General features: G+C 37.7%; 2 protein-coding genes across 2 annotated transcripts; one reads left to right on the forward strand and one right to left on the reverse strand.

Moving 5' to 3' along the window:
- Positions 1–1,197: 1,197 nt before the first annotated feature.
- Positions 1,198–4,129, reverse strand: tuba7l (tubulin, alpha 7 like). Its single transcript, XM_056261464.1, has 5 exons — positions 3,994–4,129; positions 3,002–3,150; positions 2,768–2,920; positions 1,985–2,512; positions 1,198–1,491 (listed from the first exon to the last, which is right to left on the reverse strand). The coding sequence occupies exons 1-5, from the start codon at positions 4,112–4,114 to the stop codon at positions 1,198–1,200; spliced, it is 1,245 nt and encodes a 414-aa protein (XP_056117439.1). The 5' UTR covers positions 4,115–4,129.
- Positions 4,130–6,505: 2,376 nt separating this feature from the next.
- On the forward strand, positions 6,506–18,168 carry sec14l7 (SEC14-like lipid binding 7). Its single transcript, XM_056261463.1, has 12 exons — positions 6,506–6,640; positions 7,341–7,416; positions 8,256–8,299; positions 9,200–9,262; positions 9,357–9,545; positions 11,167–11,262; positions 13,637–13,697; positions 13,787–13,870; positions 13,993–14,099; positions 14,579–14,718; positions 17,379–17,548; positions 17,695–18,168. The coding sequence occupies exons 1-12, from the start codon at positions 6,587–6,589 to the stop codon at positions 17,796–17,798; spliced, it is 1,188 nt and encodes a 395-aa protein (XP_056117438.1). The 5' UTR covers positions 6,506–6,586; the 3' UTR covers positions 17,799–18,168.
- The last annotated feature ends 612 nt before the right edge of the window (positions 18,169–18,780 follow it).

Genomic DNA, 18,780 nt, shown 5'->3' on the forward strand with positions numbered 1-18,780 from the left:
TAAATATTTAGGCAGATTTAATTATCTCTAATCTCAGCTCCATTTAACACATTTTAATTGTAATCCAGTCCACGGAAATTTGTCTTTCCACCCCATAATCTGCACAGATTTTGTGTGGACCTACCTGTTGGTTAACAATATATTAACATCATATTAACATCAGTCCAAATGCTTGAATTTGAACAATTTGACTGAAAATGATAATGAATTTGATACTCAAAAACAGGCAGAAAAAAGATTCTTATGCACATATAAGACAATTTTACTGTGTACTTTTGTATCTGTGAGGAAACCTTCCTATTGTTACTGTAATGATAATGAGATGATATTTGCATTTAGGACTTCTGGGTTAAAACTGACCAAAGATGCACTCCACCTGTTCCATTAACCTCCGTTAAGTGGTTCGGAATATAGTTTTGTTGGACTTAACCTTTGATTTTTATTTTCATTTAAACAATACATGTTTAAATGCTTACGTGGCATTAACGGACAGACCAGCCTGACTGTAGGTCTGCTATAGAAAGACTTTCTTGGTGTTAATCAGACTTTAGTAAACAGTTTAATTATCCTAAACTGAATCAAACTATCCTTAAACAGCTACCATATTAAATAGAAGATTATATTATTCAAATAATCCGAACACCGTTTACAACGTTTCCGAGATGTAAAGTGATCTATTTTGGCACTGTGTTTCTGATGAAATCTGTCTTTGCAGAGAAGTGCAGGTACTTTGATGTAAAAGTTGTCATGCTGGGTTGTGACAGTTCTTGTGCACATTTTCTATGAAGGATGTTATTATGCAAGCCTGTAACGTTAGAGAGTTGAGTCACTTACACTGATGTAAGTACAGCTAAAAGAAATCAAAATGTGCCTTGCAACAGAACAAACAGGTGATGTTTAATGAAGGAAGCATTTAATCACACCGTCGCTGTGCTTTGATGGATCTTCGAAGCCATCTACAACTTTCTGTTTCTGAAGACAATTAATGGTGCAGAACCCTTTTGAACTGTTTTATCTATAGTGTGGTAACCTGTAACACTCCTTATGTAAAGTACTGTACATTGTAGCTGTTTGGATTAGTGGTTATTGGTGACTCGATTTTTTTTTTAATGCTGATTAATAAATCTAAAAGACTAACAAAAGTCAAATGTCAATTGTTTATTGCTATGTTCAGAACATTCAGAGTAAAATCATAATTTATTCTTCTCCCTCCTCGCCTTCTCCGTCGGGAGTGTCGACTCCCACCTCTTCGTAATCTTTCTCGAGAGCGGCTAAATCCTCACGGGCCTCCGCAAACTCGCCCTCCTCCATTCCTTCTCCAACGTACCAGTGCACGAAGGCTCTCTTCGCGTACATAAGATCGAACTTGTGATCCAGACGGGCCCAGGCCTCTGCGATAGCTGTGGTGTTGCTCAACATACAGACTGCTCGTTGAACTTTGGCCAGATCACCTCCTGGAACCACAGTTGGCGGCTGATAGTTGATACCGACCTGATTATAGTAAGAAGAAAAGCAGTTTAAGAAACACATTTTTCCACAGATATAAACATCATGCAAATATATACAATACTGTGTAAAACTTTAGGGTCTGTAAGATTTTTAAAATGTTTTTGAAAGAAGTCTCTTCTGCTCACCAAGGCTGCATCTATTTTAACAGTAAGATGCCGTGAAAACTGTAATATTGTGAAATATTAACTTAATATATTTTAGAATGTAATTTATTATTGAGAATTTTCAGCATCATAATTCCAGTCTTCAGTGTCACATGATCTTTACTGCTGTCTATCATATGTTTATCAGGCAAGTCTAAATTACAGTACGTAATTTCTCAGACTTTCCACAATCCAACAAACCCAGATTGAATGTTGAAAAGCAGCGCTGACCAATGCCAACAGACGCCAACGCCGGGTAACCCACCGATCCAACAAAACCCAATGAAGTCTGTCGGTGCAGTGTGAATTGCCCTTCAAGGACACAGACTGACCTTGAACCCTGTGGGACACCAGTCCACAAACTGAACGGTCCTCTTGGTCTTTATGCTTCCAATGGCGGCATTGACATCCTTTGGAACCACGTCCCCACGGTACAGCATACAGCAAGCCATGTACTTCCCGTGCCGGGGGTCACACTTCACCATCTGATTGGCCGGCTCAAAGCAAGCGTTGGTGATTTCCACGACGGACAGCTGCTCGTGGTATGCCTTCTCGGCGGAGATCACCGGGGCGTACGTGACCAGGGGAAAGTGGATGCGAGGGTACGGCACCAGGTTGGTTTGGAACTCTGTCAGGTCGACGTTGAGAGCTCCGTCGAAGCGCAGGGAGGCAGTGATGGATGACACGATCTGGGCGATGAGACGGTTGAGGTTGGTGTATGTGGGCCGCTCTATGTCCAGGTTACGGCGGCAGATATCATAGATGGCCTCGTTGTCCACCATGAAAGCGCAGTCTGAGTGCTCGAGGGTGGTGTGTGTGGTTAGAATGGAATTGTAGGGCTCTACCACTGCGGTGGAAACCTCAAGAAAAATCACACAGAAAACGGTTTGTTGTATTTGAAATGTTTTTCATAATCAACTACAATTTGACTTTTTCTGTGGAAAAATGGCAAGCTTCTGCGCACAGATTGAGCCTAGTAGCCTGCCATCATTTTTCCTTTTTCAATAATCCATTTCACTCGTATGTAGGTCACAATTTATAAGAAAATATCTGACGGTACTACGGTTTCATTGCGACTTTAAAGTGAAGGGAGCAAAATGTAAAAAATATGGTACCTGAGGCGCAGGGTAAACGGCAAACTCAAGCTTGGCCTTCTTGCCATAGTCAACGGACAACCTCTCCATCAACAATGAAGCAAAACCCGATCCAGTTCCACCGCCAAAGCTGTGGAAGATGAGGAAGCCTTGTAGTCCAGTGCACTGATCGGACTGAAAACAAAGGCACAAACTATTAATTAATCTATAAAAGAAGTATAAGCAGTATTAACTAAACAGAGAAAAATGTCTTACCAGTTTGCGTACGCGGTCAAGTACCAGGTCTACGATTTCCTTGCCAATGGTGTAATGGCCTCTGGCATAATTGTTGGCGGCGTCCTCCTTCCCAGTTATCAGCTGCTCTGGGTGAAACAGCTGTCTGTATGTTCCAGTTCGAACCTCATCTGAATGGGAAAAAAAATTTTTTGACAAAAATATTTTGATTTCTTTCTTCTGCTGAAGACAAAAGAAGGTATTTTAAAGAATATGGGTAATCAAACAGTTGATGTACATTGACTTCCATAGCATAGCATGGAAAAAAATACTATGGAAGTGGGCCCATCAACTGTTTGGTTACCCATATTCTTCGAAAGAAAACAGAGAAAACAGTTTTAGGCCCATTCACACCAAGCACGATAACTATAAAGATAACGATAAAGATAAATAACTATATATGCGTCCACACCATAGACTGTAAAAAAATAGGTCCACACCAACGACTGATAACGGTCTTTTTATTCTAAGCACGCGCGCGCCCGCGCTGCGGTTTCAAAGTAGACCTTTAAATTAGAATGGATTCTGATTGGCTGTCAGTGTTTTATCGTTCGACAGCTGGAAAAAAATCGTTCTGAAAGTGATCCCAAAGATATCGTTCCTCATATCTTTATCGTTATAGTTGTGGTGTGAACTCTGTTATTCTTTAATATGGAGAACGATTTTTAGAATTATATCTTTATCGTTATCTTTATAGTTATCGTGCTTGGTGTGAACGGGCCTTTAGTCTTGAAAACTTGAGGGTGAGTAAGTTAAATGACAGAATTTTCATTTTGGGTGAACTCACCATTTTTAAGTCATCATGCAATCAAAATTCAACGTTTTTAATTGAATAACGGTGTATTTGTTATAAATTAATTCTTCGTGCACATCTGTACTTAAAAATAATAATAATGTGCCCTCGTAATCTTTAATCAAAGTAACTTCAAATTACAAAACACATAAAAATGGTAAAAATAAAAACATCTCCTGACCAACGACAGTTGGTTCGAGGTCCACGAACACGGTTCTGGGAACATGTTTCCCGGCGCCGGTCTCGCAGAAGAAGGTGTTAAAGGATTGATCTCCGCCTGAGGTGGTCTGGTCGCTGGGCATGTGTCCGTCCGGCTGAATGCCGTGCTCGAGACAGTACAGCTCCCAGCAAGCGTTACCGATCTGAACTCCCGCCTGACCCACATGAATGGAGATACACTCGCGCTGAAGAAACAAAAATCAAATTAATTAACTTACAACAACCAACGTCAAAAAGTTTTTCTAACGGTTAGTGCTAGCTAACGGCTTAACTTTTTTCGAATACTGACAAATTTACTCACCATTTTTAAGGAGGTTTAATGTAACGTTAGATGCGAAGGCCTTCGTGTGTAGCCTATATATCTATAGTAGAAATAAAATTGATAATTTAAATTTTAATTTTCTTCTGATTTGGATGCGCAGAAATGTTCTCAGTTCTCGTATGCCGATATTGTTTTTTTAAATTAATTCACAGGGTTTTATATGGCAATGAACTTTGACCCCGCCCACCTTCTCGGTTATTGGATAAATTCTGAAAATAATTATAATATGGATGTCAATCACGTGTTGGAGGATTATTATTGGTCCACACCTCAAATATTTCAATATAAACTTAATATAACGGGAATTTACGTTATGATAAAGCGTTTTAAACCTAAATATGAGCTTAAACGGATTGTGATTTCTGTCTGTTTGTTTTTCTATGTTCTCAGCCTTGCTTCAGTTGCTTGGTCATCAATTCTTTGTTTAGTGAACACAGTCCATTTCTCAAAAGACAATAGCCTACATACTGTTTTTACCAGTACCTGCAGTAGCCCAGCGTTTCTCAAAGTGTGGGGCGCGCCCCACTGGTGGGGAATGGAAACATGACAAGTGGGGCGCGACAAACGGGAGAAAATGTGGTAATTTTTGTGCCCATCTCTATTAATTCCTTTATTTATTGAGCATAAACTCAAAACAAAACAACGACACATTTAAATGGAAGCCTTACTTAACCTTTTTTACACGTAAGTTTAAAAGTTTTTAGAGGCGCCCGTTATTTAGATCATATCCCTTTATGGTTTCCATGGTGACGCGTCATTGCTTGTCACACCGCAGCCACAATAGCGCTGAATGACTGATTATCTGCTTTTATTTCACAAATGTGTTGGCTATAGCAGGAAATATCTGATATTCCGATTGTCAAATATGAGCAAGTGGATGTGTTTTGTTGTTTAAACACCTTAGTTGAGCTATACGCGATGGGCGTTATAGTTTATGCCGGATTTTAGAGGATCGGACCTGTTGGATTTAACAAACGTCAATTTATCCACTTCTCCCGAAATGAAAGTAACGTTAAGTGGCTGGTGAACTGAGAGAAGCATAGAGTAAACTTGAAATTTACTTACACGATGTGTATTTGATATGAATAATACGTGTCGTCTAATTATAATGGAAATAATTATTATTCCCGCTTCCATAGACATAAGTGTGTATTTGACAAACTCTAAATGTATTGCTTTTTAATAACTTATTTATGTGAATGTAAATGTCTGAAACCTAAAATAAACATTATGTGGTTGAAAACACTGAATAGGTTGTGATGTCAAGCGGTGAGCGGCGATTTTCTGGTTCAGAAAATATGTGTAGCCTACTAAAAAACCGGCTCCTTGCAGACATTAAATCACTTAATTTTGAACTTTCAAAGTGCACCATATTTATGAATTTATCTTTAAAACGTACAAACATTTCTTCCGGGGAGCATGCCCCCGGACCCGGGTGCAGAGGTCCACACCACACACAAAATACTGTGGGAAACACAGTAGCTTATTATGATAGTCTTCGAAAAATACAAAATACAATTATTATTATAAAATTTCCTAAAATACGTACATTATTAGGATTTTACCACCTCCGCCTCGTTTTGAGCCAGGAAAAACCCTGAGATTTTTATTATTCTTTTTCAATTTTCTTTGTTCTTTTTGGATGCAGTTTGCGAAGTGACAAAATAAAGCAAAGCACATTTAGTCCACACTTTTATTTTCTCCGTTTCTGAATTTGATGTTATCAGAGGCAAAATACAAACACAATTGCATTATTATTTTTATCTACTGTCATGTTTATGTTTTTAAAATGTCATGTTAATAAAATACATTTTAACTTAAAGCTTAGTTTATTAACATTTTGTTGGGGCGATTGCATGAGGACAGGTGGGGCACGAACCCTTCCCTACCTTCAAAGTGGGGAATGGCAGAAAAAGTTTGAGAAACACTGCTGTAGCCTATTAGAACACGTAAATAAGTGTATTTGATTATCTTTGAGGGAATTACGGTAAATAATTATTCAAAGAAGCAACTTATCATTTTCTGTTTGAAAGCAGTCTGTCTGTTGAATCAACTGCTGGCTATAGTGCATGATTGCAGAGTAATATCAAGGATTTTTTTCTATGGATTGTTTCAGAATGACAATGTATCTTGCATTCATTACCTTAGCGACGTGCGCCTCTCGTGACCGGGTATAAATAACAGGTGCACGAGCTCGAGAACTCAATGCACGAGCGATATTGATGATGACAACATGAGCGGACGAGTAGGAGACCTCAGTCCCAAACAAACCGAGGCTTTAGCACAGGCAAGTAAATGCACAAAATCTATTTGTTTTAACATTTTTATTCCTGAATTTCAAGATATTTTCACTTAGTATTTTGAGTGTCAGTCATAATTTCGTTTAAAACACACCATCTCTTACATGTCAGATTGAATAGCCTATAATATATGATACACTACCGTTCAAAAGGTTGGGGCTAGTAAGATTTCTTTAAAAGAAATTAATAATTGTATGCAGCAATGACGCATTCAATTGGTTGAATTAAAGTGACAGTAAAGACATTTATGTTATTATAAAAGATTTGTGTCAAATAAATGCTGTTCTTTTGAACTTTTCATTCATCAAAGAATCCTGAAAAAAAGGTATCACAGTTTTCATAATAATAAGAAATGTTTCTTGAGCAGAAAATCATCATATTAGACTGATTTCTGAAGGATCATGTGACACTGAAGACTGGAGTAATGATTCTGAAAATTCAGCTTTGATCACAGGAATAAATTACATTTTAAGGTGCATTATTACAACATTATAGTAATATTATGACAATTTTTAATTGCAATGATATTTCGCAATTACTGTTTTCACTGAATCAGTACAGTTTCACCTTTGAACAGTAGTGTTATCATTATATAAAAAATGTATATTGCATACAAAACTAATCTTCAGAGTTAACCCTGCATGTCAAAAAAAAGTTATTATATTTCAATGTCATTTGTTTGGTCAGTTTCGGGAGAAAATAGCAGATGTGTTTGATCAACTGTCCAATCAAACCGACCATTACCTTCTCCGGTGGCTAAGAGGTGAGGACAGATTTATTTTTAATCAAGATATAATAACGCAAACAACATGGATCTCGTAACATTTACTTTTCTGGGAGTTTGATTCAGGTGAACTTTAATATGAATATAGCGGAGACCTGCTTTTAACTAAATGATCTCTGACTGCGTGGTCATATCGGATGACCTTATGACCTCTGTTGATTAACACAATGCCAGATCAACAATAATCTTCAGGAAACACTTGTGATTATATGGAGGACGATATATGCAAGTACTCTTCCATGAAAAAAACACAGGGTTATTTCTAAGATTTATTTAGTTTGTCTTTACCGATTGCTTTATCTTAACCAGTTTTATCTAGAAATCAATATTTTCTGTTGAGATAGAACATCCCAAAACCATCTGCTGACTTTACGTTTTGAGAGGGAGGTTCAAGGTTACATTCTTGTGAATTTATGTCAATATTTATCTCTCTTTACCTGTGATTTTTGAACGTTGCAGAATTATTTGCTCTCTTTACATACATTATTGTATAATATTCTACAGTCCTCATCTAGGAAAAAGCTATATGTACTGTCTCTCTCTCTCTCTCTCTCTCATCTCTCTCTCTCTCTCTCTCTCTCTCTCTCTCTCTCTCTATCTCTCTCTTCTCTCTCTCTCTCTCTCTCTCTCTCTCTCTCTTCTCTCTCTCTCTCTCTCTCTCTCTCTCTCTCTCTCTCTCTCTCTCTCTCTCTCTCTCTCTCTCTCTCTCCTCTCTCTCTCTCTTGCATTTTCTTACAAAGTAAATAACAAAGAATCAAGATTGTAGAATAATGCAGCATACATAGATTTTAAAGTTTGGTCTTATATCTTGTTTGCAGCTAGAAGCTTCAATGTCCCAAAGGCTGAGGCAATGCTTAGAAAGGTAATAACACAAACACCTGGGTCTGTATTACAGAAACATCTTAACTCATAACCTGTCTGTTTGGATATACAGTATAAATCTTTTGTGACATTATACAGTAAATATATTTTATTGACACTTTTGGCCAATTTAATGTATCCTGCTAAATAAATTTAGGCCTATTAATTTCTTTTAAACAATCCTGCTGACCCCAAACGTTTCAATGATATATAATACGGTAAGTAAAATTACCGTTCTGTTCTTTTCAACATTTAAAATAATAATAAAAAATGCAGCAAATCAGGATGAAGGATCATGTGACACTGCTGCTAAAAATCAGCTTTGTCCTCACAGGAATAAATGAAACTTGAAAATATATTTTTTTAAAAGAAAGCAGTTATAATATCACTTAGGAAATAGTGATAATTCACATAAACAATGGTTACCGACATTCTTCAAAATATCTTCTTTTCAGCAGAAGAAAAAATTTAGTCTCACTTTAGATTAAATTCTCACTATTAACTACAACTTTTGCCTCAATAAACTCCTTATTACTGCTTATTAATAGTTAATAAGGTAGTTGTAAGGTTTAGGTATTGGGTGGGTTAAGGGATGTAGAATATGTTCATGCAGAATAATGCATTAATATGTGCTTTAAGAGTACTAATAAACAGCCAATATCCTAGTAATATGCATGCTGATAAGCAACTAGTTGATAGTGAGAATTGGACCCTAAACTAAAGTGTTACCAGAAATTCATACAGGTTTGGAAGAACTTGAGGATGAGTAAACGATGACAAAATGTTCATTTAAACAGCCCCTGGAGGCCACTTTGAAAAAAACATTAGAGGAACCAAATTAAACCCCAGAATTATATAAAGTTTTTCTCATTTGGCTTACACAAATCACTTTGTATTCCAGCATCTGGAGTTTCGCAAGCATATGAAAGTAGACATGATCATTGACGACTGGAGGCCACCTGAGGTATATCAGTACAGTACAGCTAAAATACGGTATTTACCATAAGTTCAGAATGAAAAGTGCCCTGCTTAACACACATATATTGTTCTCTGTCCAGGTCATCGAGCGCTATGTGGCAGGTGGAATGTGTGGCTATGATCGTGAAGGAAGTCCAATCTGGTACGATATCATCGGCCCTCTTGATCCGAAGGGCCTCTTACTGTCGGCTAGCAAACAAGACTGCCTTAGAACCAAAGTCAGGGATGCTGAACTTCTACGACAAGAGTGTGAGAAGCAGTCTAAAAAGGTACCATCAGTCAAATAAAGACCAAATGACTAAGAATTAAGAATACATGCCAAACTGGTGAAAAAAAAGTTCAAATATCTAAACATTCTTAAATCAAGATACACTTACTTGAGAACCAAAATGATTTATTTTATGAAAAATGTATCACAATTAAGTGTGTTTATGCTTAAAACAAAATATCTGTCAATGGTCAACATCTTGGATCATTTCTGTTAGAGAGATAGTTCACCCAAAAATTACATTTTTGTCATCATTTACTCACTCACAAGTTGTTCCAAACCTGTATGAGTTTCTCTCTTCTGTTGAACACAAAACTTACTTACTTATGCCTGCTACCCCTCCTGGGGCATAGGCCGCCAACAAGAGCTCTCCAGGCATCCCTGTCTTGGGCTTTTCTCTCCAGCTGGCTCCAGGTGTATCCAAGTTCTTTGGTATCAGCTGCCAGATCTCGACGCCACATATTTCTTGGCCTTCCTCTTTTCCTTTTGCCTTGGGGATTCCAAGTGAGCGCTTGCCTGGTGATGTTGTGGCCAATCCATCTCCAGCGTCGTTTCAGGATCTCATCTTCTGAACACAAAATAAGATACTTTGAAGAATGTTGGTAACCAGACAGTTTGCAGCACCCAATGACTTCCATAGTATTTTTTTTCCCTAACACAAAACCATACGAGTGATGGTGAGGGCCAGATGGTGCATTCGCAGAATTCACAGCTAGATGCCGTCCACACTGATTCATCTCTCACTGTTCTTTTGAGATGGTACATGAAATCCACGGGGAGGAGTCGGATCCAGATCCAACTCCTCCCACCTTACATATACCTAAACCTACCCATCTCCGCCCCCTGATCCCTAAACCCACCCCTAATCCCTAAACCCACCCCTAATCCTACCCATCTCCACCCCTTGGATCTTGATCCGACTCCTCCCCGTGGATCTCATGTACTGCATTGAGGTGCTACTGGTTCTTTTGGCTATCCTGGGATGTTATTATACAAAGGAGTCTCCGTTGTGTGAGAAATGTAAATAAATGCAACAAGACTCCATAGGAATCCCAAGAGCCCAAGAATGATTGCACAGACACAGTAACCAGAAGCAATGTTAACAAAATTTAACTAAAAAGACATTTAGTAACCTAGTTGCCTAAAAAATGTAAGTTCATCAAAATAAAAAAATATAAGTTAATACAATGGAGGAAATTGGAAACTCAAAATATTACGTTATTTGAACCACATAAAAATGTTGTGATAAATCATCAAAATAGTTTTTTACAGTGAGGTCAGAAAAATAAACTTAATAAAATATTATTATTTTTCGGACCTAATTGGAAGATTTTTTTTCTTGTTTTAAGCATAAACTCGTTTAATTTTAATAGTTTTTTGCAGAAAGCAAGACTCTGTATCTGTCATTTTGCTTCTCTGGCAAATCTATCTTGATTTAAGAATGTTTAGATATTTGTACTGAAAAAGAAAACAAAAATTTCTTTCTTTTTTTTTTTGCTGTGCAAAAACTGACATTAATTTTGAATGTCAGATATTTTATTATCTGAACCTTCACATTAATTTGCTGCAGTGTTGATGTTTGTAATTGTTTACTGTTGTTTTTGGGTGATTTTTTTCATCAGCTTGACAAACACATTGACTCAATCACCATCATTTATGACTGTGAAGGGCTTGGCATGAAACATCTCTGGAAGCCAGCTGTTGAGTTGTACGGTGAGGTAGGAACATGATGCTTTCAGTAGAGCTCGGTCACTTTGAAGCCCAATGATAAGACACAAACGTATAACATTTCTATATATAATTTTTTATCACTGTGGTTTTGTTCGGAAACATAAAGTGCATCTCAATTTGCGTACTTATGCACTATTCTATGCCGTTTGTGCAAGTAGTGTGTTAACACTGAAAAATGGATGATGCACTTATTTAACAGAAAAGATGCTGGACTCTTCATGCACTCAACTGTCGCAGCGTTAAAGGGATAGTTCACCCAAAAATGTAAAAATCTGTCATCATTTACTCACCCTCAAAGGGGTCATATAATGGTACATGCACTTTTACAAGTTGATTGTACTGAAATGTGTGTTGGCAGTGCCTGTACACAACCATCATATAATGATAAAAAATCCATCCAGTGTTTTTGTTAAACAGAAGCCCTCAGAAGCCCCTCCCACGATTGTTGATTGACAGCAGCGTTTCAACACAGACCCGCCCTGAGCGAGCTGTCATCATAGTCCGCCATTGTTGATACGCTGGAGCAGAATGGCATCTAAGCGATTGTGGTGTTCTGTTCTTGGGTGTAATAGCGAACACAGTCATTTTGATGTTCCTAAACCCGAACCGCTGAAGACGCAGTGGCTGAGTTTTGTTTTCAAAGGGAATATTCCCCACGAGCAACGTCAATGCATTCATGTTTGCGCGAATCTTTTCTTACTAGACTGCTTTATAAACGAGGATCAGTATAAAGCTGGTTTTGCTCCTGAAAAAAGAATCGGTGGCAACTATTTATGTTCCCTCTGCATCTCCAGAAGAAGTAAGTGTAAAGTTTTATTAACCTTTATATTAATCTTTGCAAATCGCGAAAAAAAGTTTTTCATGACCATTAGTTGTAACGTCAATCTGTCAATGAACAGTAAACATATAGCGTTCGTACCTCACTTCTCTACCGTTACCCTGCCAGTACATACAAAAATAGATCAAAGTTACATTACGTTAAACAACCATTCAGAAACGTCCTGTTCGAGCCTTAATTGTCTTAACTTCTTTGTGGCCGTCATCTTGTTTCGGGTCCGACTCCGGTTCAAACTGATACGATTGCACAGATGTGTCCTCAGAGACTCCCGCTGCCATTCTCTCTCCAAAATATACCCTCAACTGTTGTCAAGGCAACACTCCACGTGCGTTGTATCAAAACGCCAGCAGAACAGAGGAGTAGGAGGTCTCTGCGGAACAAAAGTGGGTATTTCTAAATTTGCGGGTGTTTTCACACTGGTGGGTGTTTATAAATCATGCAATGAAAATGATGCCCTTCTCCCGACCCCACCCCTAAGACCTACCCACACTGTGACGTGGGCAAATCAGAAATGGCGTGCTGAAAACAGAGCTGTTTTTGACCAGGTAAAATTTGTGTTTTCTTAAAATACTAATGAGAAGTTTTAATAAAAGTATATTACAAAGTTTTCATTTAGACCCTAAACATTCATATTAACTTGTACAAAAATGGCCTTATATGACCCCTTTAAGTTGTTCATAAACATGTATGAGTTACTTTCTTCTGTTGGTAATCAGACAGTTGACGGTAGCCATTGACTTCCATATTAGGAAAAATAATACTACGGAAGTCAATGGCTACCGTCAACTGTCTGGTTACAAACATACTTTAAAATATCTTCTTTTGTGTTCAACAGAAGAAAGAAACTCATACAGGTTTATGAACAACTTGAGGGTGAGGAAATGATGACCGAATTTTTGGGTGAACTATCCCTTTAAGTATAGCAGAGGGGGAGGGGCGATCAGACTCTGATGTTGAATGACAAAATAACATAGGCTATATATACAATTCATACACTGCATGGTTGAGTACATAGTGCATATTATGCGTCATTTGGGAAACTAAAGAGCTTTGGTGTGTGTGCACTTGAATCCATCTCGTGTTATTTACTTGTCTAATAAAGTGGCAAAAAGGCAAAATAAATTAATCAGAAATTATTATTTTAATAATTTGTTACACATGCCTCCCAGTGTCATTGTGACAAATTAAGTAATGCATCTTCCCTTACTAAGATCCAAAATCTGCGGGAATTAGTAAAATTATACGCAATCCCATGCCAGAATTGAAGCCCTGTAACACCAACAATATTCATCCAGAGCAAATGAATCGATTGAGTGAGGAGAGGCGGGTTTGTGTGTCTCTCGCTGTCGGAGAGATAAGAGAGAGAAAAGGCGCAGATGGTATTGTGTATCTATTCTGTGGAAAATGAGTATGGGAAGCATTTTAGATGTTAATAATCTGTTTCCACCCTTGTCAAGCTAAAATGATAATATTGTGAAACCGGTATATTATTTTTGCCTTTTCTTGCTATGTCTTCATTGCAGATTCTGACTATGCATGAAGAGAATTATCCCGAGAGCCTAAAAAAGGTGCTTTTAATCAAAGGTGAGTCATTGTTGCACCAGTAAAATCACATCACTGATGCTGTTAAACAGTTTTTAAATATTTGAATGCTTTAATTCTCCTTTCTACAGCCCCCAAACTCTTCCCTATTGCATACAACTTGGTCAAACACTTCTTGCGTGAGGAAACAAGGCAGAAGATTGCTGTGCTGGGTTGTAAGCTGTCTAACTACTGTTTGTTAAGGCAAACATGATTATGATTAACTGCGATGTGTTACTGATCCTGCATGAATGACACCTCACGAATGGGAATTTCTCTTTTGATCTCCACTTTCCAGCCAACTGGAAAGAGGTGTTGAGGAACTATGTGGATGCAGATCAGTTACCTGTGGTTTATGGAGGCTCCATGACTGATCCTGATGGAAACCCTCTCTGTAAGACCATGGTGAGATTTATAGCCAACAGGAGATTCACGTACACTACCGTTTTAAAATAAATCAATACTTTCATTCATGCATTCAATTGCCCAAAAGTAACAGTAAATATTGTTACAAAATATTTCTATTTCAAACAAATGCTGGTCTTTTTCAACATTGTTAATCATTAGAAATTTTTCTGAATGATTTTCTAATAATAGGGATCATGTGACACAATGGAGTGATCGTGATGATACTGAAATTCAGCTTCGTATCACAGGAATAAATTAAGTTTTTTAAATATATTCAAATAGCAAACAGTTATTTAAAATCGTAATAATATTTCACAATATTACTGTTTTTGCTATATTTTTGATCAAATAAACGCAGCCTTGGTGAGCATTAGAGACTTTTTTAGAAACATTAAAAATCTTACTGACCTCAAACATTTGAATGGTACTGTACACCGATATTTAGTTGTCTTTACCCATTTGACTCTTCCTCCCAGTTACATTATGGTGGTGTAGTGCCAAAGTCCTACTATGTACGAGACTCTGTCAAAGTGCAGTATGACCAGTGCGTCACCATTAGCCGTGGCTCTTCATACCAGCTAGATTATGAGGTGCTCTTTCCAAACTGCTTGCTACGGTAAGTACCATGTTTCAGTGCTAATAGTTATGCATAGCTGTTGTGCACAATATACTCTTAGGGCTGGTTCACACAAAATGTGTTTTTGTTTTGAAAAACGCCAGACGCGGGCAGAGGAATGGGGAAAAAACGCAAGGTCTCGAGACACGTCTTTTAAAAGTTGAACTTATTTTCTGAACTATTTTGTGTTTACATAGAAAAATACTGGAAAGTAGCGCAGTGGAATGGAAAATGCGTTCCGTGTTAACGCCCCCTTAAAAAATAAAGGCTATTGTTCCTCTATTGTTCCTCAACGAACCTTTAAAGGTGCACTATGTAACTTTTTTGTTAAATTAGTCAATACATCATCAATCCCTCTTCCAAAACGTGTTTTGTCTTGCCCTGATTCGGTAAGCCTAGTTATAAGTTTTTATATTTTAGACCTGACAGGATGGTTTTCGCGGGTAATTGTGTCTCTAATTCGTCTCGTCATATCTGAAAAATAGACTGGCTACTCTGACGCGTGTGTGAGTTGGTTAGACACAACGAGCGAGAAAGGTTGAAGTGGAGCAGCTAAATCTCAAACCTCCGAGGAATCACCCGTTTTAAGAAAAACAGAAGAGACGAGTCTGCTTACCAGCCACTGTGGCTAGTGGTTTTCCAAAGTTACTAGCCACTCAGTATTTTCACTGGCCACAATTTTGACATTGATACCATGGGGAAAAACGACCATAGATATTTTTTTATATCATCTCATAATTTGGCAGCAGGAATATTAGGCTGCTGTCACTTTAAAACCTGATGCACGGATCCATTATACTGTTACACATGCGTTTTCTTTCTCAACTGTTTACGTTCACTTAAAACATAACTGACTGTGTTTACGTGAATACTCACCAAGACCTGCATTTTGGCATTATTTTGTGTATTTGACTGTTTAAGTGCAATAATCAGTGTAAAAAAAAAACAGTTTACTACTGAGAGGCGGCTTTATGTAAGCGCACTTTGGGTGTGAGCACAAAATCTGTGGGAATAAGTAAAATTATACGCAATCCCATGCCGAGATTGAAGCCCTGTAACACCAACAATATTCATCCAGAGTAAATGAATCGATTGAGTGAGGAGAGGCGGGTTTGTGTGTCTCTCGGTGTCGGAGAGATAAGAGAGAGAAAAGGCGCAGATGGTATTGTGTATCTATTCTGTGGAAAATGAGTATGGGAAGCATTTTAGATATTTCAGTATCGATATGTATCGAAAAATCGATATTTTTGGCAACACTTAATTTATTATTTCAGATTCCTTTTTAAAAGACTACAATTGAAAAATGTATGTATTATATATTAAATTCAACCTGCCAAAGTGGCTAGTAGGAGTGACTGCGTTACACGCCACTGCTGAAATACACACACGGGTTGGCGGGTGTTAATGTCAAGCCCTGGTCATATTCATCCGCACAATCATGCAGAGGCGAAGCACAACGTTCTTCCGCAAAATGCATGCAGTTTTGTTTTTTAACCGCTAGAGGGCCTAAAGTTACATAGTGTACCTTTAACCATAGATATCCATAATAAAGGCTAGATGTCTTACGGCGGAGTCTCGGCGGCCATCTTGTCACGGGCAAGCTTTCTGGCGGGCTCTGTGGTGGTACCTGATGTAAGAGGAGTGATCAGCACAAACACAAATACTCTTATCTCGTTGAAATCTTGATGGATTTACAAACGAATTGGTTTCTTACAAACGTTTTTAACGTGGCTGATTATTTATTGATACACTTATTATTCATAAGTATGCAGTGTCATAACTACATCTCTGACGTTTATAACAAACATGGTACATGCACCATTAAAAGACAATGTTACGAGTGAGCGAGCTGCCTGTGACAAGATGGCCACCAGGTGCGGACGTCGACCTCCATTGGCCAGCAGCGCGGACGAGACATCTAGCCTTTATTATGGATATCTATGCCTTTAACATCCATGGAACCTTTGCATTCCACAAAGGGTTCGTTATAGTGGAAAAGGGTTCTTTAGATTTTTTTAATGTTTTTCACACTAAGAAAAAAATGGTTCTTTTAAGAACTGTTCACTGAAAGGTTCTATAGGGAAACCTAAAATGGTTATTCTATGGCATCGCTGTGAAAACCTCGCTTTGGAATTTGTTTTAAAGGAGCTGTATGTAAGAAATTCATTTAAATTAATCATAAAATGGCCCTGAAATGTCACTAGACATTAAGAAATCATGTTCACTACAAATACTTATATCACTGACAACAGTAGTCTGGCCAGGATATTGTCATTTAAAAAGTGCAGTTGCAGCCCTCAACTGATGTTGATGTTGTCATGTTGTGTTTTGGTCTGATGCTCCACCCTCCACCTATCTACCAATCACGAAGTCAGTAGTGTTGCGGCATCCGGGTTGCCAGCTCTGCTGTAGTTACCACAGCTGCAGCTCGTCACATTCCTGCTGGATCCTGCAGCCTATCTGGCAACCTCGAGTCAGGGAGGAGGGGGAGGGGATACACCACTCTACAGTAATTTGACAGTGATTGCAGTACTAGTTTTGGCCACAATCTTACATACAGCTCCTTTAAGAGTGATAGCATGCAATACACTCCATATATAGAGTTATACTATTCCATTCTTACCATAACCAGTCGTCATCATTGTTTTTTCTCAATCTAGATGGCAGTTTGCAAGCGAAGGGTCTGATATCGGTTTTGGAATTTACCTGAAGACAAAAGGGAATGAGTCAAATAAAGTGGAAGCCATGCAGGAAATACTGCCTACCGAGCGTTACAATGCCCATCTAGTTCCAGAGGATGGATCCTACACCTGTGAAGAACCAGGCATCTGTATGTTTGTTTTGAATTTTACATTTGAGTTCTTTATATTATTCAGAGCAACTGAATGATGATAAAAGCATGAATTTGCCAACAAGTTGAGCTGTCTGCCACAGGTTCATTATTTATGCTTAAAACAATCCTTTTTTTCTCTATAGATGTGGTTCGATTTGACAACACTTACAGTGTGATCCATTCAAAGAAGGTCAGCTTCACCGTGGATGTGCTTCTACCTGAGGGACACACAGGAAAACAGGCATAAAGCCCGACTGGAATCAGATGTATATCCAGAAAATGATAAGACTACATCACTACTACAATGTGTGGATGTCATTGACCACAGGAAATTAGAAGTACTACATTAGGGTTTTTTAATTTCACAGTTTTTAGATAATTTTATAAAATAAGTATTATTATAGATAATTATGAATAGCGATTGCACACGGACAGTCCCTGAAAAGATGTTGCATGAACTTTCCGATATTTGAATTACAATTGTGTATGACAAATGGAAGCAGATATAGACTGATGGGGACTATTTTGGTCAGTATAGAGAACTTCCTTTCTTAATGTGAAATAATTATAATTATGGCCTAATCAGATTATCTCTCAATGAATATGTCACTGAATGGCATCGAATCACAGCAATTATCATAAAATTTAACTCATGTCAACATTAAATACTATTATAGGAAGATTGTAATAATCCTTATAAGATATAGTAATAGCAACCTCTTGTATAATCTTGAGTATATTTTAAATGTGCACATGATTATGCACTAATCTGAGAATAAAACACACGATGTCGATGAGTCTATGTTTATTTTACACTAGAGGTCGCACTTGCATCACATTCTACACAAATTCATCTGGTTGAAGTGATGGTCAATGACACACGTGACACGCATCCACAAACAACAAATCCACATTACGGCAGACCATTGCCTTTGATTAATTTACTTTTTATTACTGTAACGCAAAAACACTATATTATTTAAATTATAGTATTCATATATAATTATATTATTTATTGTAGCTACTTCCCTGCCTGTAAGCGTTTACAGTAACGGACATTGAGGGAAAATGTGCTTATTTGTCATCTAAATATTGCAAAAAGTATCTTCTTTATTTAATTTTTTTTATACCAATTGATTTTGTGATTAAATACGTCACTGTGTGTGGTGAAGAGGACACTAGGCTCGTGATAAGACAACACTGTGGCATATATATATAGTGTAGAATTT

The sequence above is a fragment of the Rhinichthys klamathensis genome, unplaced genomic scaffold (assembly GCF_029890125.1).
Source record: "Rhinichthys klamathensis goyatoka isolate OS25496 unplaced genomic scaffold, OSU_Roscu_1.1 h1tg000183l_1, whole genome shotgun sequence".
Classification (NCBI taxonomy): domain Eukaryota; kingdom Metazoa; phylum Chordata; class Actinopteri; order Cypriniformes; family Leuciscidae; genus Rhinichthys; species Rhinichthys klamathensis.

Coding starts and splice junctions, on each gene's coding strand:
- tuba7l (XM_056261464.1), bottom strand. CDS start 4,114: ATGCCCAGCGACCAGACCACCTCAGGCGGAGATCAATCCTTTAACACC. Junction 2,921..3,001: donor TTGACCGCGTACGCAAACTG/GTAAGACATTTT, acceptor CTTTGTTTTCAG/TCCGATCAGTGCACTGGACT. Junction 1,492..1,984: donor GGTGTCCCACAGGGTTCAAG/GTCAGTCTGTGT, acceptor TACTATAATCAG/GTCGGTATCAACTATCAGCC.
- sec14l7 (XM_056261463.1), top strand. CDS start 6,587: ATGAGCGGACGAGTAGGAGACCTCAGTCCCAAACAAACCGAGGCTTTA. Junction 6,641..7,340: donor AAACCGAGGCTTTAGCACAG/GCAAGTAAATGC, acceptor TTGTTTGGTCAG/TTTCGGGAGAAAATAGCAGA. Junction 14,719..17,378: donor TTTCCAAACTGCTTGCTACG/GTAAGTACCATG, acceptor TTCTCAATCTAG/ATGGCAGTTTGCAAGCGAAG.